Source organism: Ochotona curzoniae, unplaced genomic scaffold (genome assembly GCF_017591425.1).
Source record: "Ochotona curzoniae isolate NIBS_2020 unplaced genomic scaffold, NIBS_Ocur_1.0 contig_1, whole genome shotgun sequence".
In the NCBI taxonomy this organism is placed as follows: domain Eukaryota; kingdom Metazoa; phylum Chordata; class Mammalia; order Lagomorpha; family Ochotonidae; genus Ochotona; species Ochotona curzoniae.
Window position 1 is genome coordinate 2610283 of NW_024464918.1, and position 23313 is coordinate 2633595.

Sequence of the window (23313 nt, forward strand, 5' to 3'; positions counted from 1 at the left end):
TTGTCTGTTTTGTGACACCAGTGCTACTGTTATCTATTACCATCTGTATTAGTAAAACATACTCAAGGGAACTGTATTTGCTGTTGGTTAAAGGACAGTTTAATCTATTTGGTACTTTCCAGAATATTATTTATTAACTTCCTTGGCAATATTTTAGATGGATTGTCTCCATGGTGGTAAAATCCACTTTGCTCCCAACCTACACCCTGGGAGAGTAGATAAACTCTGGGGAGGACTTTTTCTTGCTGTTTGCACTTGGCCATAGCTCTAGACTGTTGCTTTGAGCAGGGTTATAGTTTGGAGTTCTGTGATGGGAGCAGACTAAGAAACAGGGCTGGGCCTGGCGCGGTGGCGCAAGTGGTTAAGTCCTCGCCTTGCACGCCCGGGATCCCATATGGGCGCCGGTTCTAATCCCGGCAGCCCCGCTTCCCTTCCAGCTCCCTGCCTGTGGCCTGGGAAAGCAGTCGAGGACGGCCCAAAGCTTTGGGAACCTGCACCCGCGTGGGAGACCCGGAAGAGGCTCCTGGCTTCGGCTCGGCATAGTATCGGCCCGTTGCGCTCACTTGGGGAGTGAATCATCGGACAGAAGATCTTCCTCTCTGTCTCTCCTCTCTGTATATCCGCCTTTCCAATGAAAAAATAATAAAAATAAATCTTTAAAAAAAAAAAAAAAAAAAAAAAAAAAAAAAGGGCTTGTGGCCCAAGTGGAACCTGTAACCTTCATGCCCATACAGGTGTTCTGTGCACCACCTGAGCACCTGGGAGGAGGGCTAGATGGAGTCCTCCCGTTGCAGAGAACTCTGCTGGGTGGAGAACCGTGTCCCCAGGTTGGCAACTTTGCAACTCCTCTGCTGAAGCCGGGAGACGTCCAGGACTTCTTGATCAGTTCCAACCTCATGGCGTGGCAGAAGTGACCAGTAAGGGAATGTCACTGCCCTGCTTCCTACTGGAGATTTAAGAATGATGGCAAACATCGTATGCGTTGGATGACAGGATGCAGCAGCCTCGCCATGCTGCGTGCTGCTTTCATCTTCCTCTTCACACTCAGAAATGGTTCTGTGAGGAGGTGCTGCTGGGATTCAGCAGCTTTCTGCCATACCTGGCTGCATGTGCCAGCTCCTTGTCTGCATGCACTTCTCACAGGAGACAGCACTTCCTTTGTATTCATTTTGGACTCACTTAAGGTGTGAGCTTAAGGTCCTGATATATTTATTTTTGGAAAGGGCCAAGTCATGGCACATCTTATTATTATTTTTTTTTTTGAGCCTGCTGATTCCTGTGCAGTGACCACTAAGGAACTGTATACCCACATGCCAGGTGTGTGTTTCATTATTTGCATCACATTCAGTGTTAGAAATTATAGATGTGAATATTGTGTCACCAGAGTCAGGTATGACACTGATGATGGCATAAAAATCCTGAAAAATCTTGTTCCCTGAACCCACTGTATATGATTGAGTTTGTTTTAACAAAAAGCATTAAATGATTTTATTAAAAAAAAATACAGATTTTCTGTTTCCCTTTGTTCTTTCACGTTTGGGTGTGGTTTCCTTGGATACTACACTTGTACTTGAATCTCTTGAAATCATATCATTCTAGCAAAACTATTGAACTCAACTGTGCTCTCCCATCATCCATCGTGGAGTTATTTGTGTTTAGAATAATTTGTTTTTGTGGACAGCAAAAGTGGTGCTGTGAGTTCCATATTTTCTATCAGGTAACCACAGCTGCACACATTGCATCACAGCCCATCCACGGATCCAGCCTGCCCTTAGCATCAGAAAAGCAGGTGTCATCTCATGACTTTAAAATATAATGCATGGGTCCATGTATTGCAGGAGCCCAACTGGTCAGGATATCTTTTATTTTGTTTAAAAAAAAAAAGTAGTATGAGATTGCATTTACCAAGTATTGATAATTTGAGATGTGCATGTGGATCGAGTTTTTGGGAAAGGGGCCATGGAACAGATGAGACCCAGCCCCAAGACTAGTGGAATAGACAGCTAGTGGGGAAGCCAGGCTTCAGACAGTGCCCTCAGTGGAATGAATGTCACAGGTGAGACCAGGGCACCATGGGAGTCTGGTAAGGGATCAAACTAAGAGGGGTCAGTGAAAGCAATTCTGAAGGAGTCTTGACATACCATCACTCTTCCTAAGGAAATGACTGGTGTTTTTTGTTTTGATTGTTATTGTTTTTTAAGGGAGGAACATATAAGCAACACTCTTGTAGCATCCCCATTTCCATGAACAGCACTATCACCTGTCCAAGTGCACAGACAAACCCAGGAGACTGAAATTTGTGTCCCCTAATGGACCACATCTACTATTTGTAGCCTTGTACAGACAGACCCCTTTCCAGTCTGGGGTAGCCTTTGATATCCTTCAATATCAAATGGGAATGTGACCAAACTAGCAGCTTCTGTGTTTGCACTTGAGGGAAAGCCAGCTGCGGTGTAAGTCCAAGTCGCCCTGAGAGCACATGCTAACTGCATGCAGCAGTCAGTAGAAGCCACACAACAGGATCAAGCAATTGAGCTGATGCCACGCAGGGAGGACCCACATATAAGAATTGCAATAGATGGGCAGAGCAGAAAGGAGCTGCCATATCATGTTCTGCTTAGATGGCAGAATTGTGAACAAACCATTGCTGCTTTAAGCTGCTATGCTTTGTGTTGGTTTACAGCCATAGACCACTATGCCACTTCGGTGGCCTTTCCCCGTATCTCCTCCATCAGCAAGTCCTGCCAACTATGCTTCCAGAACATCCTTCCTACACTCCTCCTCCTCTGACACCATCCCCGAATCTCAAGCCACCGCTTCCACTGCAGTGGTCTCCTCGATACTGGTCTCTCTGGGTTCCATGGGGCTCCCTCCAAGCCATATGCCTTGCTGAGACTAGAAAGATCATCTCAAAGTCTAAGTTGGGTCCTGTAACTCCATTAAAACACAGAAGCTTGCTTTTGTCATCAGAATAAAAATCACCAAAGTCATTAGCAACACAAGTCCTGGCCTCAGCCTGCTGCTCTATACATTTTTTTCTATTCTGCTCTTAGGCATTCTGTACATGTTGTTTCCTCTCTCGAACCTTATTCCAAAGCTAACATTGTAGAAAAGTGGGCTAAACTGCTGTATCAGAGTGCTAGGTCTCACTTTGGATCCAGCTCCCTGCTGATATCCTGGGAAGGCAGCAGAAGATGGCCCAAGTATCTGGACCCATGCCACCTACATGGGAGACCCAGATGAAATTCTGGGGCAGTGACCTGGCCCACACCTTTGTGACCGTATCAGGAGTAAACCAGCAGTTAGAAGATTTCTCTGGGTGTATCTCTTTCTCTCTAACTCTGCCTTTCAAATTTTTAAAAATTGGCCTGGCGCAGTAGCCTAGCAGCTAAAGTCTTTACATGTGTGGGGATACCACATGGATGCCAGTTCATGTCCTGCTGGCCTCGCTTCCCATCCAACTTCCTGTTTGTGGCCTGGAAAAGCAGTTGAGTACTGCCCAAAGACTTGGGACCCTGTACCCGTGCAGGAAACCCAGAAGAAGCTCCAGGGTTCTGGTTTTGGATTAGCTCAGCTCTGGCCATTGTGGCCACTTGGGGAGTGAATCAATGGGCAGAAGATCTTCTTCTCTGTTTCTACTCCTCTCTGTATATCTTTCCAATAAAAATAAATAAATATTTTTTAAAAATTAATCAGGGCCTGGTGCAGTGGCCTAGCAGCTAAAGTTCTTGACTTGAACATGCCGGGATCCCATGTGGGTGCCAGTTCTAATCCTGGCAGCCCTGTTTTCCATCCAGCTCCCTGCTTGTGGCCTGGGAAAGACGATGAGGAAGGCCCAAAGGCTTGAGATCCTGCACCCACATAGGAGACCTGTAGGAAGTTCCTGGCTCCTGGCTCCTGGCTTTGGATCAGTGCAGCTCAGGGCATTGTGACCACTTGGGAAGTGAATCATTGGATGGGAAATCTTCCTCTCTATCTCTCCTTCTCTGTGTATATCTGACTTTGCAATAAAAATAAATATTATAAAGAATTTACTCAGATTTTTAGAAAGGTTTTTTAAATTTCTCAGCAAAAATAAGTGTTTAAAAAAAAAGCCTTGTCCCACGCACCTGCCCTCCCTCCTTCCCCAGGGTTCTGTTAGCCCTGTACTAAGATGCAAAGGATTTAGCTCATAGAAACTTTCCTCTTCACAGGGGCTTATTCCAGACCAGGTGAAATCTCTGTTTAAATCATATTCATCTCTTGCTTAGCACTTGTCATATCTATCATATTGTTTATTTGAATGACCTAAGTTGGGTTTACTTGAGTGTTTCTTTGATTCTTGTCTGATTCCCCCAGTCTGGTTTTATCTGACATGATCCTGGAAGGGAGTCACATGCCATCCATCATAAGATTTCCTCTAGAAACTCAGCAAAACAATGGGACCAGTGCAATGCACTGAGCTCAATGAGTTCTTGCCAAGCTCAGCCACCTATGCAGCTCACTGTTGTCCCTGCAGTCTTAAATTCTTTGCCACATTGTAAGAAATGGCACCTGATGTGCCACTACTAGAGTTCTTGATCTGCTGGCCATCAGGTCTGAGGGCTACCTGGACCTGTCTGGGGTGGAACCTGTAGGATGCCACATTGTTGAAGTTCACTGAGCCAGAAATGAGTTCACTCCCAGCTCAGTGTACGCACAGTACTGTCCACAGCCCTTGCCTCCTTAAGCAAAATGAGGCCTAATTCAGCTCTAGGAGGTAGAATGAGTTGTGAAATCCACCCCTGCTGTTTTGTCTTTGCTCATGGTCAAATCAAACAGACCAGAAGGATGGAAAGTTCTTTGTCTGGGTTCACCTCCTGAGCTCCTGGTAGAAGTAACTTCCCACCTGGTTACTGGTGGAGTTCTGGCTGCTGGTGGAGTTCAGATCACCATTTGCTAAATGCTGTTGGGGTATCAGTCACTGCAACACCACACCATTTTTTCATTTGTTTGTTTTTTTCACTGCTTTCCTGTGTCTGTCAGTCGCCAGGTACCTCTCTGTTCTCTCCTATTTCCTGGAATGTGCCCTCTCTGCTTCACATTGGCTAATATTTCTCCATCTGTTTAAACATGTCCTTACCTATTCCGTCATCTTGATTCTCTAGAAACTGAGCAAAAACAATGTTACTCCCCTTTAAGGTAGAGGTCTGTGGCCTTTCCCCTTGTGCCTGGACACTGATCTCTTGGCCAAAGAATATGGCGCAAGTGACAGCCAGGCCTGCCATCCAGCCACTGTGCTATTTCTCACATTTCTTGTCCCTCCAGATGTTTTCTCTTTAACCCAGCCACCATACTGTGAGAAAACCCAAGCATCCCATGCAGAAGGAGCATGACTGCACTGAGCTCTTGCTGACAGCACCCATGTACCCCAGTCATGTCCATGAGCCATCCTGGAAGTAGAATTTTTTTTTTCCCCAGAGAGATTTCTGATAAGAGCAATTTGTTTGGTTAAGAAACGTTTTTCTTGAACTTTAAAAAAAAGATTTATCTATTTGTTTATTTATGGAAAAATCTGATATACAGCGAGAAGGAGAGATGGAGAGAAAGATCTTCCATCCGCTGATTTACTCCCTAAGAGGCTACAACAGCCGGAGCACAGCTGATCCGAAGCCAGGAGCAGGAGCTTCTTCCAAATCTCCCATATGGGTGCAGGGTCCTTAATCTTTGGGCCGACCTCTACTGCATTCCCAGGCCACAAATTGAGCTGGATAGGAAGTGAAGCAGCTAGGACAGGAACTGGTACCCATATGGTACCAGTTGCAAGGCAAGGACTTTAGCCACTAGGCTCCCATGCCGGGCCCAGGAAATGGAATTTATAACCCCCAGTTGAACCCTCCCTGTGGATACTACCTGGAGTTGAGGACCCAGCTCCAACTGCAGATTCATGATGCACAGTGGATTAAGCTGCCAGTTATAAGGCCAGTATCCCATATGACTGCCAATTTGTGGTGCCCCAACTTCTGACCTAGTTCTCTGCCAATGCACTGAGGAAAGCAGCTGATGATAACTCGAGTACTTGGACCCCAGCTACCCATGTGGGAGATCTGGACAAAGCTCCAGACTCTGGTTTTGGCCACTGTAGTCATTAGGGGGGTGAATCAGCAACGGAAGAGTCTCTCTCTCCCTCTTTCTGTACCATTGCCTTTCAAATAAAATAAACCTTAAAAAAAAAAAAAAGGCCTGTGGAATGTGTAACACAGCAGTACATAACAGATGCACAGCTGTGCACCTGTGCAAAAAGACAATCTCCCTGGGCAGGATCACAGAACATGCTGTGACGTCATGTCCTCCTGAGGCTTACTGAGGTCCTGGATGGCCAGGAACCCACAATGCTGGTGGGCATGCAGAGTAGGAGTCTGAGTGGATCCCACCAAGGTGACCTCCCTGCTGTGGATGCTGGCAGCAGGAGCACATCTGGGTCCAGGGTTCTCTCTGGCTCATAATCACCCTCCCCCAGGAGCTAGCATGAAGGAACACCTAACCCCACTGGTGGTAGTGAACAGCCAATCGAAAGCAATGGCCATCAGCACCTCTCCAGGGAGGACACGGGGGGGGGGGGGGGGGGAGAGGGTGCGACTCAGGGATCACCGCCCCTGAGGAATGTGGGGCTTTGTCTAGGCTAATGTCACAGCTGCACACTTAGGTGACCAGAGAGCTTAGGCACGCCACCCACAGAGTACCCTCTAGGCCTGTAACTGGTCCATAGTACATGAACAAAAGCAGATTATTGAGCCTGAGGCTAACTGAAGGGTCTGTCCAAGCAGCTGAGTAACACTTGCTTGGAAATTCCAGAAACTGGACATGAAAAAGTCAGTTTTGGTTGCCAAGTGTTCTGGCCCTCTGCAGCCAGCATGCCTGGAACTCTAGGATTACTGCAACAGAATGCAAAGGGGAATGAGTTGCCTGCCAAGGACACTTTGAGCATGGGCTGCAGGCAGCGTGGCCTTCATCCCAAGGGAGGAAGCCCTGGGGTCCCTTGACATGGCACTTCTCTTTTTCCTGACCCCAGTCAAACAATGTCTTGTGGTCACTTGGTTGTACAGAACATCTCACGGTTGGCTCCCTGTGAGGAAGCCAGGCCATCAGGCCTGTTCCCAAAGGAACTGCACCTGCACCCACACCCGTACCATTTGCAGAACCGCAAGCACCTTTGGAGCCAAACTCCTCCCCCTTCCTTCTTTCCCTCCCTTCCTTCCTTCTTTCCTTCCTTCTTTTTTCCTTCCAGTATCCAGAAGAAACATGAATACACCTACTTTTGCATATATATGACTATGTCTATCCCATCTATGCAAATATGGTGACATATTAGTTAATTACTGATACTGGGAACGGGTGGTTTATTTTTTGTTATGTTCGGTCTTACTTTTCCCCAAGCTGACTTTAGCAGTCACACACGTGAGAAGGCATGATGTATATGTGTCATGCACCACTCCCTGTCCCTAGCACTGTATTACACTTACATTAATTCATTTATTCCTCACAAGAAGCGTATGAAATAGAAACTATTATTTATATCTTGTTATCTGTGAGAACACTCAGGCACAGGAAGCTTCAGAGACCTGTCCAATATTGCACAGCCATGAAGGAACAGAATCAGAAATCGAATCCTCACTGTTCCTGTCCAAGCTCTTTACTTGCTACAAAATCATGAAGGTGAGCAAGCAAGTGGCTGGATGGGGAGACAAAGCACAGAGAGTCTTAGGGTGGGAGGTTGAGCTCATTTGGGGACTGAGGGGTAGCAATACAGGGGAAGGACAGGGCAAGCAGGAGTGAGCCTGGGTCTACTTAATAGGGACTGATGCTGGCAGGACCACATGTCCTGAGAGTCGCCCTGAACCAGAAGAGAGGAGCAGCATCCCCAGCTCAATTCTAGAGAAGTGGAGGAAAAGAATCAGTGCACAGATTCAGAAGAGGATGAGTTTGCTTCTCTGGAAAATAGAAAGTGAAGTCACCTGCAGGAAGAGACAAGCAAGCGGCCAAACCAGGGAGGAGCTGAGGTGGCCTGCTGTTCTTGGAGCTGCCCATGCAGGCAAGAGGTAAGGCAAGAACTGCAGGCTGCCAGCTGGAGATTCTCTCCCTGCTCCCACTCGCAGTCCTACCAAAGCCAAGTCCTGGATCCTCAGCTGTGGGTGAGCTCAGGGGGCCCAAGCAGTGACCCTGGAACACAGAGTCCCATCAGAGTAGGCCCCTGCAGTCACTGCTATCCTTGGAAACCAATCATTCCTGCAGCTGACGCTGCTGCCACCACAATGAATTCTCCATCCCCACTGCTGTGTGTCACCAGCTCCCGATGCAACGGTTAAGACAGGTGCGACTGATTAACCACGTGTCCTGAGCCAGGTCATGGAAGGCTGAGTAGGCGGAAGGCTGAGCTTCCAGAAGATGGAAGAGCTTTCTGTCTCTCATCTCTATAAATCTGCTTTTCCAATAAAAATAAGTAAATCTTAAAAACAAAACAAACAGGGCCCAGCCCGATGATGCAGTGATTAAAGTCTTTGCCTCAAATGTGCCAGGATCACATATGGGCACCGGTTCTAATCCCAGTGGCCCCGCTTCCCATCCAGCTCCCTGCCTGTGGCCTGGAAAAGCAGTTGAGGACAGCCCAAAGCCCTGGGACCCTGCACCTGCATGGGAGACCTGGAAGAAGCTCCTGGCTTCGGATTGGCTCAGCCCTAGCCGTTGCGGTCACTTGGGGAGTGAATCATGGGATGGAAGATCTTCCTCTCTGTTTTTCCTCCTCTCTGTATATCTGACTTTCCAATAAAAATAAATAAATCTAGAAACAAACAAACAAACAAAAAACCAGAAAAACAAAAGGCTGAGCATGGGATGCCTCTGAGGCACACTGGGATGGCCACTGTATGGCCATGCTCTGGTGGGTTCTTTGCCACAGCTCAGTATAGGACATAAAGAGACAGGAAACAATGCCCAATGCCCAGGATACTGAACATTTTAACGAAGTCTTCTGTCAGGGCGAAGCGCTCCAGCACCATGTCTGGATATTAAGGCAATGCCTTTTGTCTGTTATGCTTTTTCATCTAATTGGGCAGGGAGCAGCTGCAGCTGGGGCTGATAAGGAAGTGGCTGTCGCGATGGAAGCAGCTATAGTTATTGGGAGAATAGCACCCAACAGGCCTTTCCCCCCAATCCCTCCCAGCCAGCTGGACAAACCTTGGGCTTCTGAGACTCTGACCCTGCCTCAGCCACATTTTCCAGGCCACAGCATCCCCGAGATCCCCATAAAGTTTTGTGGAGTCACCCGGGTGGCTTACCTGAATTTTCAACTGTCCTTCCTGTTCACTGGTGACATTTGTCTCCTCCAAAGTTCACTCGTGCTTGACAGTGTCATATTCTATCACTTTTATCCATTATGCTCAACAAAAATGTAGCACAGTAGGACCATCAAGAACATGGGACTTGGGGCCTGGTGCAGTAGCCTAGCAGCTCCAGTCCTTGCATGCATGGGGATCCCATATGGTTGCCGGTTTGTATCCTGGTGGCTCTACTTCCCTTCTAGCTCCCTGCTTGTGGCCTGGGAAAGCAGTTGAGTACTGACCAAGATCTTGGGCCCATGTGGGAGACCCGGATGAAGCTCCTGGCTTCAAACCAACTCAGCTCACTGGACTACAGACCTGTCTCTTCCTCTCCACCTTTCAAATAAAAAAATTTTTTTAAAGATTTATTTACCTTTCTTGGAAAGACAAAATTACAGAAAGAAGGAGAGAACTTCCATCCTGTAGCTCACTCCCCAAGTGGCCGCAACAACTAGAGCAAAATGATTGGAATGGACTCTCCGATATTGTCCATGCCTACATTGCTGGGAGACACTTCAGTGACAGCTGAAAGGCTCATGGAAGATATCCATTGTAAAACCAGAGGAAAAATCAGTGCAGAGGGGAGAAAATTTGGGGAGGGGGATGGGAAATCCTAGTGCCTATTTAACTGTGTCATAAAACTAACTAACTAAATAAATAAATAAATAAGCAACCTGATTGTTACCAGAAAAGCCAGGTGGGTTCTTTCCTCAGCTTAATATAGAAATAAAAATCCAGGGGCCCGGTGCGGTAGCCTAGCGGCTAAAGGCCGTGCCTTGTTTGCTCTAGGATCCCATGTAGCGCATATGGGAGAACCGGAAGGAGCTGTGGGCTCCTGACTTCAGCTTGGCTGAGCTCTGGCCGTTGTGACCACTTAGTGAATGAATTGGAAGATCTTCTGTCTCCTCCTCTCTGTATATCTGACTTTCCAATAAAAATAAAATAAGTCTTAAAGAAAAGAAAAAGCTGGGAACTGGTTTCAGACAGAAAAGTTAACTTGCGAAGGGATCAGGTCAGAGTGCCTGTCAGAACTCTGTTCCATCCTCAATTTATTAGTTGGAAAGATCTTGGGCAAATTTCTGCCCTCCCTCACCTGTAAAATGGGATAATAGAAGGGGAGAGGGGGTTATGAGGATCAGTTAATAGTTGTTCCCCGGGTGCCCTACCTCTCATCACACTTGGGTTTTCAAAAACAAGCAAGCAAACAAAAAACGGCCTTCTGGAGTCTCGGGGTGAGACGCGGGCACCTCCTCAACTTGGTCCCGCAGTTCCACTGCGCCTTCCCAGAGCCTGGTCTGAGCCGGGGTACGAGGGCTCTTCTCTCGAAACCATCTCTTTTCCCACCTTCGTGGCTTCAGCTCGGGCCCCCTGAGAACTCAGTGTGTACCCCACACTGCAGGGCCACGCTGCGAGGGAAGTGTGAGGGTCGGGCGGGGAGGAAGAGGCGCGGGGAGCTCCAAATACAGGGGATGCCTAAGCCACCTCACACACACTTAAAATGGACGCCAAGTCCCGTCTGCTCCTCAGGACCGCGTGAGAAACATTCGACTACAACCAACTCCATACAAATTCCTCAGCGTCTTCTGAGGTAAGATCCGCAACGGGCGGTTCCTTTAAAAGAGGGGCTCCCCCTTCCGGCTCCCAGCGGAAATTCCCGCCCTCCCCCGCCCCCGTTGCCATGGTGCTCTGTGGCGTCGCATTCTGGGCTGGCCACAGCGGTGAAGAGCCGCGCGGCAGCCATTTCCAACGAGCTGGCGGGGGGCGAAAGATGGCGACGCCCCTCGGGTGGTCGCAGGGGGGCTCAGGGTCTGTGTGTCTCGCCTTCGACCAACTGCGGGACGTGATTGAATCTCAGGAGGAACTGATCCACCAACTGAGGAACGTGGTACGCGGCCGGGAGAGCGCGGAGAGGGGCTGCCCCGAGGCGGCTGGTGGGGGCCAGTCGTAGTGGGGGCGGCGCCCGGCGGTGTTTTGATCCAAAGAACGTCACACGAAGCCTGAGAAGGCGGGGCCTTCGTAAATATTTACCTTGAAATAGATTCGGAAAGCACAATGGCAGACAGAGGGAGAGTTCTTTCATGCACTGGCTCATTCGCCCAAAGGCCCATCACAGCCAAGGCTGAGCCAGGCTGAAGCCAGGCGCCAGGAGCTGCATCTGGGTCCCTCACAGGGATTTGAGGGAGAGACAAGTAACAAAGCTGCTGTTTCCCCGTGAACATCAGCAGAAACTTGACTCCAACAGCAGCCAGGACTCCAACTAGCACTTTGATGGGGGCTGTGAGGAGGCCCATGTGAGGATCTTAACCCGCAGAGAAACCCCAGTGCTGTACAGGGAAGCTGTAGTGAGCCCTGAGGACTGCTGGTCCCTTTCGTCCCTTGCTTTTGGCCTTCTCAGTCAGGCCCCAGCTAATGGGTGCCAAGTGTTGGAGACACAGATTTTATCAGGCCGTTTAAAATCCTGGCCCTGGTTCCAGGTTTTTGCTGGCTTTCTGTCCCGGTAAGAAGGCTGGGATGTTATCTCCATTTCAGAAATAAAACCGGCTCGCATCTGTTTCTAACTGCAATGATTTTCAGTTTCCTCCCTGCTGGAGTTGGATGTGGTGACAGACACCTGTTCTGTTAGCCCCCCTAAAGCCCTCACGTGACAAAGCGTATGCACCTGTATGGCATCAAACACCTGTGATCTCTGAGGGTCCCAGGGCGCTCTCATGGTAGCTGGCATCTAGGTCCTCCTGTGTTGAACCCTTTTCCCTGTGCCCCCATTCTGCCCCATCGTATTTGGCAGGCAGCTTTCAGGACGAGGGTCAGGATCCCCCTGTAGGTGCCCCAGGTCCCTTCTAGGTGCTGCAGCCCCTGTGTTTCTCTGTCCAGGCGTCCACACCATGGAAGGGTTAATAGCAGGCTCTGTCCTCTACTAGGCTGCTAGTTCCCTTGGGAAGGACACAGTGGATTGGGGGGATGTCCACCCCGCCTAGGTGCCCATCCTTTGTCCTGGTCCCCAGAGAGCACCCCTTGGTTCCCCAGTCCCAGGCCCTGCCTGAGCCAGGTTCTGTTGCAGATGGTTCTTCAGGATGAAAATTTTGTCAGTAAAGAAGAATTCCAGGCGGTGGAGAAGAAGCTGGTGGTAAGTACTGGCCTGAGCCGGCTCCAGATACACCTGTCTCCCAGAATCCCCGTGGTTAGGCAGGGGTGAGGCCAAGGAAGCCTGGGGTTTGGGGGTATGTCCAGGATGGCTTGGGCCAATGAGGTGATCCCTGCTGCCTTTACAGGAAGAGAAAGCTGCCCACGCCAAGACCAAGGTCCTCCTGGCCAAGGAAGAGGAGAAGTTGCAGTTTGCTCTTGGGGAGGTGGAGGTGCTGTCCAAGCAGCTGGAGAAGGAGAAGGTGGCCTTCGAGAAGGCGTGCGTAGACCTCCATGGGGCTGTGGCGGGGGCTCGGGGTCCGTCCCACTGCCCTCAGCTCCTGCCCATCTTGCCCTCCCTCTCTGTCCTCCCTGCGCCCCCAGGCTCTCCAGTGTCAAGAACAGAGTTCTGCAGGAGTCCAGCAGGAAGGACCAGCTCATCACCAAGTGCAATGGTAGGCGGGAGGCCTGCGCTCCCCCCCACGCATACATACATGGGCTCTTCCCCAACAGCCCAGCGCCTGTGTCAAAGGCAGGGTTTCACCCCAACTTCTGTCCCCGGCTGAGGATACAGGCAGGCCAAGGCGGGCCACACCTTCGAAAAGGCCTTCAGGGACCAGGCAGGCCACGGAAATGAGGGAAGCAGTCGGCGTACAATATTCTTCACGGCCATAAAGAAACGGGCTCGCTCCCATTTTTCTTGAAACACACAACTTTCTTAGTCCACAGTTTGTCTTCCCACCCCAGAGGGGTGTCAGGGACCATGCATTTCACTCAAAACTGTCAGGGGAGAGACAGTAGGTAGGGTCTCCCCACCCTGCCCCTGCCTCAGCGTCAGGCTTGAGGACACAGTGGAGAGGAGTGTGCCATCTCACCAGGGCTGTGCCCCTCTCCTGTGGCATAATCTCAAGTAGGGTAGAGACCAGGACCCGCAGCCCCAGAGTTTTAAGGTCCCTCCTGTTGGGGCTGTCCTCTGGGGAGGGTTTGCAATGTGAAGATGCCTGAAGGCTGACTTTTAAAAAACAATTTTTTTTTATTTATTTAAGAGACCTCTGAGACACACATGGAGAGAGAAAGAGAGCTCCCATCAGCTAGTTCACTCCCCAGATAGCCACAGCAGCTGAGGCTGAGCTGGAGCCAAAGCTCGGGGAGCCAGGAACCCAATCCAGGTCTCCCATGTGGATGGCAGGAACACTGGAAGCCATCACCACTGCCTTGTGCATTTCTGCCTTAGCTGCAACAGGAGCCAGAGCCAAGGGTTAAACCCACATACACGTGTGGGACGCGGGTATGCTCACTGCTCAACTACCCACCCACCCCCAGGCTGTCATCTTGATCTAGTCAGGCAGAATGATGGGCCTCACAGGTGTGTGGCTTCTCCAGGAGCCTCCTGGGGCCCACGAGTCACTGCCTCCACAGCCAAGGCTGCAGGTGCCCTTACCTGCTCCCTCCCGACATCCCCCTCTTCCCCAGGAAGAACCCAGGGCTTGCTTTGTGGGTGGAACCAGTGATATCCTTCTGGCAGATCATTTTCTTCTCATGTGAATCAGCCAGGGCTGCTGGGCTCTGTAACTGCTTGTGGGGCGAATGTGTGTGTCCTTGGAGGAGGGCCTGCCTGGCCCCCCTGGAATGTTCTGAGCCACCCCCTCCACTGCCAGCCTCACACTGCTTTTTATAACTGCAGAGTTCTTTGTCTTTCTCAAGGGGATTTTCTAAACATTCTCTCGTTGGGTGCAGCTTTGATTTGAACAGTGTCACACACATCTCCAGTTCTTTGTCCAAAAGCTCCTCACAAGTAGTTCTGGGGGGGAGAGGGGGGCGGAGGGAAGCCCAGCAGGCCTGGCCCTTGGCCCATACAGCCCATGTTTTCTTTCTCTCCTCCTCTGTCTTTTTCCCTCTTTTCCATGCTGCTGCATTCCCAAAGATTGATTTATTTGAAAGGCAGAGTTACAGAGGGAAAGAAAGATCTTCCATCTGCTGATTCTTTCCCCAGTGGCCACACCAACTGGGGCTGGGCCAGGCTGGAGCCAGGAGAGAGGAGCTTCTTCCAGGTCTCACATATGGGTATAGGGAACCAAGCACCTGGGCCATCCTCCTCTACATTCCCAGATACCTTAGCAGGGAGTTAGAAGTGGCACAGCCAAAACCTAAGAGATAAAGCTTCTTCTGGGTTGCCCATGTGGGTGGCAGGGGCCTATGGACTTGGGCCATCCTCCACTACTTTGCCAGGTACATTAGCAGGGTTGAAATGAAACAACTGGGACACAAACCGGTGCCCGTATGCAGTGCTAATGTTTCAGGTGGTGGCTTTACCAGTTGTACTGCAGCACCAGCACCTAGGTCATTCATCCTTGTCCAACTCTTAAAGACATTGAGAAACTTTGCTTGTGTGAGTCAGAATCTCCTAGGGCTTTGTAGAGGACGTTTGTCTACACATCCTTGCAGCTTGCTTGGGTTTTGACCCAAGACACAAGACATCCTCATACTTCATGTGGACTTCTCCTGGCGGGGGTGGAAGCCATCACTCTCACTGGTACTTCCCACACCTCCAGGACTAGAGGCTGTGCACCTGTCCCTGTGTCTGTGCCTATCTGCACAGAGAGCCGTCTTGCCTAGGATGCAGTACTGCTTCAGTACTTGAACTGTATTTGGTTGCAGCCTGATTTGCTCTCTGGTCAGTTCCTGTATCGGAGACTTGCAACACAGCATCCTGCAGTAGGGATCCTGTCTTCTCCCAACGCTCCTGAAGCCCCAGCACAGGGCAGGTCAGCTGATCAGCCCACAGTAGGTCGGCTGGGACCTACTGGAGTGGCTGAACTAGATTCCAGGCTCCCTGGGACAACCTGTGCATTAACATCATAAATAGGATTATTGTGCACCTACTGTGTATCAGGTACTGCTTTAGGCTTAGGGTAAAGCAATGAATAAAAAAAATCCCTGTCCTGGGGAGCTTCACATCATAGTAAGGAACACTGTTAGGAAGAAAAAGGAGAAAAGGTAGAAAATGTGGAGTAAGTAACAGGAAGGGCTATCTGTTAGACTAAGGAGGGTCTTGAAAGGAGATGACATGTTCAGAGCCAGGGACCTTTGGCTGCCCTTCCATGGGTCCCCTGGTCCAAAATAGAACTGTGTAGTCACTAATGCCATGAGACACTGCCCACTCCCCAGACTCCATAATGAACTCATTTAGGCATTGTGGCATAACTACCACCTTCAGTTAAGCTACCACCTGCAGTACTGGCATCCCATATGGATACCAGTTTAAGACCTAGCTGCTCCACTTCCCTGCTAATGTGCCTGGGAAGGTAGCAGAAGATGGACCAAGTCCTTGGGTCCTGCCACCACGTGGGAGATTCAGAGGAACCTCCTGTTTCTGACCTGGCCAGCCCAAGGCCATAGCAGCCACAGGGAGTAAAGCAGCGGATGGAAGGTCTCCCTCCCTCCACCTCTAACCTTGCCTTTCAAATCTTCATTATTACAATAAGTAAGTAAACACCTCATTCATACTGTTAACGATTACAAGGTAACTGAAAAATTCATGGAAAGTGTAATGAAAAAATGTTGATCATGGTGAGAAAAGTTTGAAATCCATATGTACACTCTCCAAATGCTTATAAAAGTGCACTGTTAGGCAGAACTGCACAAATTTTAAAAATGTCCAAATAAACTTGCCTTTGCCTGGAGTACCTGGGTTGAGGTCTTGGCTCCACTTACTATTTCAGCTTCCTGCTAGTGTGCACCCTGGGAGGCGGCAGGGGAAGGCTCCAACAGTGGAGTCCCTGCCTCTCTAGTGGAAGACCTAGATTCAATTCCAAGCTTCTGGCTTTAACCTGGTGGCCCGACCTTGGCTGCGGTGGGCATTGGGGAGTGAACCAGTGGACGGAAGATCTGTTTCTCTGCCTTTCAAATAAAATAAAAAAAAAAAAGAAACTTGCCTTTTAATTCCATTTTTTCCCCACAAGTGTTTTGAAGTACCCCCTTTATTCATGCAGGCCTTTTGGGGGGGGCGGAGCGGGGAATAATGCCAAGTTGTGGAAGATTCTTGGAGGGATTGCCTTAATTCGGGAAGGAGCCTGTGGGATGGAACCACGTCCTCCCTGCCTCTCTTCCCCCACAGAAATTGAGTCTCACATTATAAAGCAAGAAGATATACTTAATGGCAAGGAGAATGAGATTAAGGAGTTACAGCAAGTTATCAGCCAGCAGAAACAGATTTTCAGGTGAGGGGCCTGGGCCAGACTGGGGGTTGTTCCTGGAAGTGGGGAGCCTGACCTCTGGTCCCTCCCCTGGGCTGCTGCTGGCCCCATTGCAGGAATCATATATCTGACTTCCGGATCCAGAAGCAGCAGGAGAACTACATGGCCCAGGTGCTGGACCAGAAGCATAAGAGAGCAGCGGGGGTGCGGCAGGCCCGGAGCCACCAGCGTCTCAGGGAAAAATAAATGTCAGTAGCCTTATTCTCTGGCAGTATTGCCCAGTCTCAGCCTTCTTTGCTGTGAGAGTCCCTTGCCCTGCCCCTCTCATCCCTGTGGGTCCCCTCATTCCTGGCCTGACCTTCAGGGAAGGGACAAGGGAAGAGGCAGCAGGAGTTTCTGCCTGCTAGTCTTTGGTGACCTGAGTGTCAATTCACCAGGGACTGTGTTGGGGACAGGTCTCAGGCCACCACCTGCCAGGCACTCCTGGGCTCCTAAGGAGATGCTGTCTAACTCTCCAGCAGCTACTGCAGTCCTGGAAGTGTGTCAGCCTATGGGGACAGATGGGCCTGGTTCTAGCAGGCCAGGTCCCTTACTCTTGGTATTTAATCACCCTCTGATGCAAACAGCCTGATAACACCAAGAATCCCCCCCTCCGCAGTGCCCTCCCTTGTAACCTGAAATCCACCAGCCTGCTCTGGGGCAGACACAATGAGTTTGGGCAGTTGCCCATACTGGCAGGGTTGTTACACCTCAGAATCACATTTGCACCTTGAACACCTCCCCAGAGGAGCTTAGCAGGGCTCAGGACCAAGGCACAGGTGTGGAAAGACAATGCTGGGTCTATTGTTAAGGTGGGGGAAGAGTATGGGGGGAGGCCAGGACTTGCTCAAGTCTCAGGGGCAGGGCTGGAGGTGTGCCAGACAGGTCTTCAGAGCCGCCCCCGCCCCTGTGTGTCTTGGAGTCCCCAGGGACACACCTAGATGCCACATCTCCCTGCTGGGAGTGGGATTTGCCCAGTGCATGCAGGCTGAGTATGACAGGCTAGGGCTCTTGACCTCAGCCAACTGGGACTTGTGTCATAGCAAGATCTTGAGACCAGAAGTTCAAGGGCAAAGGTGGGTGTGGCTGCTTCTCCCAAGGCTGTAAGGGTCTGGGAGAAGCCTGTGGGGTTCCAGAGAGAGTCCCCTCAGCCCTTGGGGCTCATAAAAATAGCCACTTTTGGGCCCAGTACGGTAGCCTGGTGGTTATAGTTCTTGCCTTGCGCGCATTGGGATCCCATATGAACACTGGTTCATGTCCTGGATGCTGCTCTTCCCATTCAGTTCCCTACCTGTGACCTGGAAAAACAGTCAAGGACAGCCCAAAGCCTTGGGATCCTGCACCTGAATGGGAATTCCAAAAGAAGCTCCTGGCTCCTAGCTTCGGATTAGCTTAGCTCCACACATTGCAGCCACTTGGGGAGTGAACCAGAGGATGGAAGATTTTTCTCTCCTCTCTGTAACTGCCTTCCTAATAAAAATAAATCTTGGGGGAAGAAAAAGAAAAAAGCTGTTGCTTTCCACTCCCGCTGCTTCCAGAGGTTCCTCCAAAGAAGGATCTAGCCAAAGACAGCGCTTGAGACTCTTCCAGCCACACGCCTGTCAACGGGTCAAGAAGCGGGGAAGCAGTGGGCCCTTGGGAGCTCTGGCTGAAGCGAGCCCTGCTGGCCCAGGGCTGGAGTTTCCTGGCTGGAAGGCCTGGTGCCCTGGCTTGCAGCCCTGAACTGCATTCCGCAGCAGTGGACCTCAGTCCACTCACCTGTGATGGGTGCAGTTGGGCCTACCTCTTAGGTACCAAGGCTTCCAAGGCCCGGGGCTTCCTGACAGCTGAAACCCGCGTCCCATCTGGTGCCGCAGCGGTGCATTGGACGGAGGGGCTGGAAGGGCCTGGGCCCAGGGCTCGGGTCCCCTCCAGCTACCGAGGTCGCCGGCTCCGGAGCAGACGCGGCCGCTTTAAGGCGCGGTGACCCCAGGCATCCTCGGGCGAGCTGGCGAGTGGGGCGGGGACAGTGTCGGCGCCGCCGCCGAGGCCGCGCCAGGGAGGCAGTGCGCGGAGTCCGGCCCCACCATGCTGACCGCCCTCGCACCGCTATCCCTGCCCGGGGTCTCGCAGCGGCTGCCCGCTCCCGCGCAGCGCCAAGACTCCTCGGGTTCGTCAAGCTCCTACCACACGGCCCCCGGTTCTCCAGAGCCCCCGGAATCTGGGCCGGACGCGGAACGCCTGACCATCTGGCCCTGGGTGGCCCCTGGGCAGGGGGCGGGCGCGCAGCCTCGCCTGTCCGTCAGCGCCCAGAATAGCCGCCAGGATCCCTGGTCCGGCTCGGGTTTCCCGCGAGGTCCGGGCTCCGGCCCGCGGCCACCCCAGCCCCAGCTGCGCGTGCTGCCGTCGGGGGAGATGGAAGTCATCTTCAGCACCGGGCCCCTGTTTGGCCGCTCGGCCGTGGAGGACCACGAGGTACCCGCCTGCAATAGCCCTTCGCCTTCGCCTCCGTGTCCAGGGTCTCCCATCCTCGCCTCTCCGCAGCCGCAAGCCCCCGACGGTAGCTCCCACTGGGCCACTTACCTGGAATTGCAGCCCCGCGGGCCCAGCCCAGCCCCCTCGGCACAGTTCGAGTGTGTGGAGGTGGCGCTGGAAGAGCGCACAGCGCCCGTCAGGAATCGGACGGTGCCCAAGCGCCAGATCGAGCTGCGCGCGCGACCCCGGAGCCCCCCACAGGTGGCCAGCGACGCGCGCCCACGACTGCTGCTGCGCACCGGATCCCTGGATGAGTCTCTGGGCCGCCTGCAGGCAGCCGCGAGCCTCGTGCAGACGGCGCTGGCCAGAAAATTGGCTCAGAGTAGCGCCACCTTTGGGCCCACAGTGCACCCAGAACCAGCGGATCGGGCAGCTCGCAGCAGCCGAGTGAGCCCAGAGGAGGCCCGGTCTCGACCACCCCGCGCACACAACAGCCCGGTGGCCCCCCGAGTCCCACGGCCCTGGCCAAGCCTCCGCGAGCGTGCGATTCGGCGCGACAAGCCTGCGCCTGGAACTGAGCCGCTGGGCCCCGTCAGTTCGAGCATCTTTCTGCAATCAGAGGAGAAGATACAAGAGGTTCGCAACCAAGGCCCCAAGACTAGGCTCACCCAGAGGGGGCCTCCAGGTCGGACCATCCCGAGGGCACGGAGTCCATCTTTCGAGTTCAGGGACTCCTGGGAGGTTCCGGGCAAGGCGGTGAGGCCGAGGAGCCCGTCCCCTCCGTGGCAGGCTTCAAATGGGGCAGGGCGGGGTCCTCGCTGCCCATCGCCCGAGCGTCTGTCCCCGGGGGATCAGGTCGTCCGCAGGGTGAGTTGCCCTTCGTTCTCTGAACCCACTTCTGTGGGGGGAAACCAGGATCCCGCCGTCGAGGAAGCAGTCAGTAGGAGGAACCCTCCCAGTCCTTGGGTCATTTCCCAATGGAGTCAGCGGGTGACCAGAGCGAGAAGTCCATCCCCTGAAGCGCTTTGCCCGTGGGAGGCTCCGTATGCGGCAGGCAGGGATGCCCTGGGACGGCGTGGTAGGGCCCCATCCCCGCCGACCGAGTTTCCTTGGGAAGCTCCGAATCGTCCTACTAGGACCGGGAGCCCACCGCCTCAGGAGACCTGGGACGCTCTGAATGGAAAGGCTATGGAGGAGGCGGCGCCGCGCACGCCGTCCGCGCCTGGCACTCCAGAACCACTGGACGTGCAGCCTCGGTCCACGCGGGAGATCCCGGACCTGGCCTTCCGAGGCTGTCAGCTGTCGCCTGGAGTGGCTGCATCCCAACTGCCCCACGGTCACCTGGCAGGCCCTCCAGACGCCGAGGCACGCCCCGAAGCTGCCAGCGCTGGAGACGCAGCCTCTGGACGCCCACGAGTGGCCATTCCACGGCCACGGGACGTGCGCAAGATCGTTAAGACCACGTACGCGCCCAGCTTCCCCGCGGCGAGCTCGACCCCAGCGCCGCTGGCTCTAGCTCCCGCTCCTCCGGCCGAGCCCTGCGCGGAGGAGGGCGAGCCGACCCAGACGCAAGAGCTCCTTCAGGCTCCGGACCCTGAGCCTTCCGCCCCGGCTCACTACACTTCCATTTTTCTCAAGGACTTTCTTCCAGTCGTGCCGCATCCCTACGAGTCCCCAGAGCTGCCCCTCGACGCAGTCTCCTGCGACGCTCCGCAGCCCAACGGGATCCCGCGGCGGAGGGCGGAGAACAGCACGGCGAAACCCTTCGCGCGCACCGAGATCCGTCTGCCTGGCGCCCTGGCCTTGGGCCGTCGGCCGGAGGGCGCCCCGGCTGTCCGAGCTCCCGGTCCCTGCGGACAGAGCCGGGGTGTCGAGGCCCAGCGCCTCGTGCCCGACGGTGGGGGCCGGACCAGCCCTCCAGGGGGCGCTCGCGCCTCACCCCAGCGGTCCCCCGTGAGGCCCGGACCGCCGCGCCCCGGCTCCCCACAGGAGCACCCTAACTCAAGTCTTGGGGTCGCACCCCAACTGGAAACAGCGCGGGCGGCCCCCGAGCCCGCGGCTGCTGTGCCGGCGCCTCTCGCGTCCGAGCCCCGAGCTGCGGCCCCGCGCCAGCCCCGCGCCTCCTCCGCGCCGCCCACGGACCGCTCTCCGCAGTGCCCGACTCAGGGGCTGCGCAGACCGCCCGGCATGGCACAGCCGGGAAAGGTCCTAGTGGACCCCGAGAGCGGTCGCTACTATTTTGTGGAGGCGCCTCGGCAGCCGAGGCTGCGTTTGCTGTTCGATCCTGAGAGCGGGCAGTACGTGGAGGTGCTCCTGCCGCCCTCGCCCGCCGGGCCGCCGCGCCAAGTCTACGCACCGCTGGGCCTGGGAGCCGGCCTCTATCCGCCCGCCTACGCACCTGTCCCCGGCCTCTCGCTGCCGCCGTCCCCGGGCCCCCCGGCCCTCGGCAGCCCCCAGCTGCCCTGGGCCTCAGAGCTCGGTTCCCTGGACGGGCTGTACCACCTGGCGGTGAGCGGGCCCTCCAGCCCCGCCGCGCCGCCGCTGCTCCTCTGCGCTCCGCCCCCCAGCTCGGGGCCCGCCCAGCCGGGCAAGGGCTCCGTGTTCCCCTTATGAAGCCCACGAGGAGGCTATCGTCCGCAGACGGCCGATCAGGCCCTGACGTGCAATGCCTGGCCTTCCTCTCCGGCCCAGCCAGGCCTCCAGCCAGAAGCGGCCTGTAGAGGAGGCCTCGGAGACCCCTGGGCCGATGGAGCCAGGAAATGGCTGCCTGCTTCTCTCCCTTTCCCTGCCAAATTGCATAGGCCTTTTCCCGGGCATTGTCAGGGCGCGGCGGCGGTGGTGGTGGTGGTGGTGGTGGTGTGTGTGTGTGCAAGCGAGCAGATTCCTGAAAGCTGAGGGCTCCAGGTCGGGTGGGCCCAGCAGAGGTGGAACAGGCTGGTGGACACTGCCAAGATGAGGAGGAGGTCTCTGGCCGTTGTATCTCTTCTTTGCCAAAGGAGCTGAACTTAGACCTGGCAGGGTTTGGGGGTGGGGTGCCCCCAGGCAAGCCGGGCCTGAGCAGAGAGTTGTGTAGACAGCAGGTGGAGATGGAGAGAGGAAGTAATACGGGAGAGTCTGTGGAGCTGGGGTTTGGGGTGGAAGGCCTAGGGGTGAGGTAGGCCCGAGGCTGGAAGCCTGTACCCCAGCCTCTCCTCTTAGGAGGAAGGAAGGTGGCACTGCTGTTCCAGGGGAGCCTCCTGACTGCCAGGTGGTCAGCTGAAGCAGGTCTCTGTTCCCTCCTCCCAGGTGACCCAGCAAGTTGATCACACCGAGGGCAGAGACAGGACCCTAGGCTAAGCTGCGAGTGCCCTGAGAGTTTAGGAGCCTGTGAGGGCTGAGCAAGCCCAAGAGGATGTGCATGAAGGAGGTTGGAGGTGGTGTGTGTGTATATGTGTGCGTGTGTTCCCAGCCCTGCTGGACCACGTGTGTGTGACGAGTGTGGCGAAGGGTGTTTCCCTGGTGGCAGTGTCAGGGTGGGGGCCAGGTCCCTCTAAGTCCCAGCCTGGAGGCCAGCCAGGAAAGCTGGCAATCCCAAGCACTTTTCCTGGGGCTCTGATCCTGATGGCACAGAGTGTCTGCCCTGAGGCCACCTGGGGCAGTTCTGGACACCTCCCACAACATCCTGTTGTGCAATAAATTGCTGACCCATGGAGCCACAATGGCTGAAATGAGTGGTGTACGGTGCCTGATTTCCTGCCAATCCTCCCCTTTTTTGAAAGATCTATTTATTTTTATTTGAAAGGTAGAGTTACAACAGAAAGAGGAAACACAGAGAGGGAAAGATCTTTATCGCTGATTCACTCCCCAAATGGCTGCAATGGCTAGAGCTGAGTCAATCCTAAACTGGGAGCCAGGAGCTTCTTCCGGGTCTCCCACGCAGATGCAGGGGCCCAAGCACTTGGGCCATTCTCTACTTTCTCTGGCCATCAGCAGGGACCTGGACCGAAATGCTGCAGCCAGGACTTCAATTGGTGCCAATATGGGATGCCAGTGCTGGAGACAGAAGTTTATCCTACTATACTGTTGCAGGGAATTCAACGCACAAACGACAGAAACCTAGTTTCTTATCTCGCACAAGAGAAACATTTTCATGCAAGGCAAAATTTATTTAAGAAGGAGTGAAAAGAATG

At 53.6% G+C, this 23313-nt stretch overlaps 2 protein-coding genes across 2 annotated transcripts; both read left to right on the forward strand.

Annotated features, from left to right (window-relative positions):
- Positions 1-11044: 11044 nt before the first annotated feature.
- Positions 11045-16925, forward strand: SPATA24 (spermatogenesis associated 24). The gene is made up of 6 exons (XM_040975487.1): positions 11045-11220; positions 12394-12459; positions 12605-12735; positions 12840-12910; positions 16573-16675; positions 16768-16925. The coding sequence occupies exons 1-6, from the start codon at positions 11104-11106 to the stop codon at positions 16895-16897; spliced, it is 618 nt and encodes a 205-aa protein (XP_040831421.1). The 5' UTR covers positions 11045-11103; the 3' UTR covers positions 16898-16925.
- A 1832-nt stretch (positions 16926-18757) lies between these two features.
- Positions 18758-21757, forward strand: PROB1 (proline rich basic protein 1). The gene has a single exon (XM_040975501.1). It carries the CDS (start codon positions 18758-18760, stop codon positions 21755-21757), a length of 3000 nt encoding a protein of 999 aa, XP_040831435.1.
- The last annotated feature ends 1556 nt before the right edge of the window (positions 21758-23313 follow it).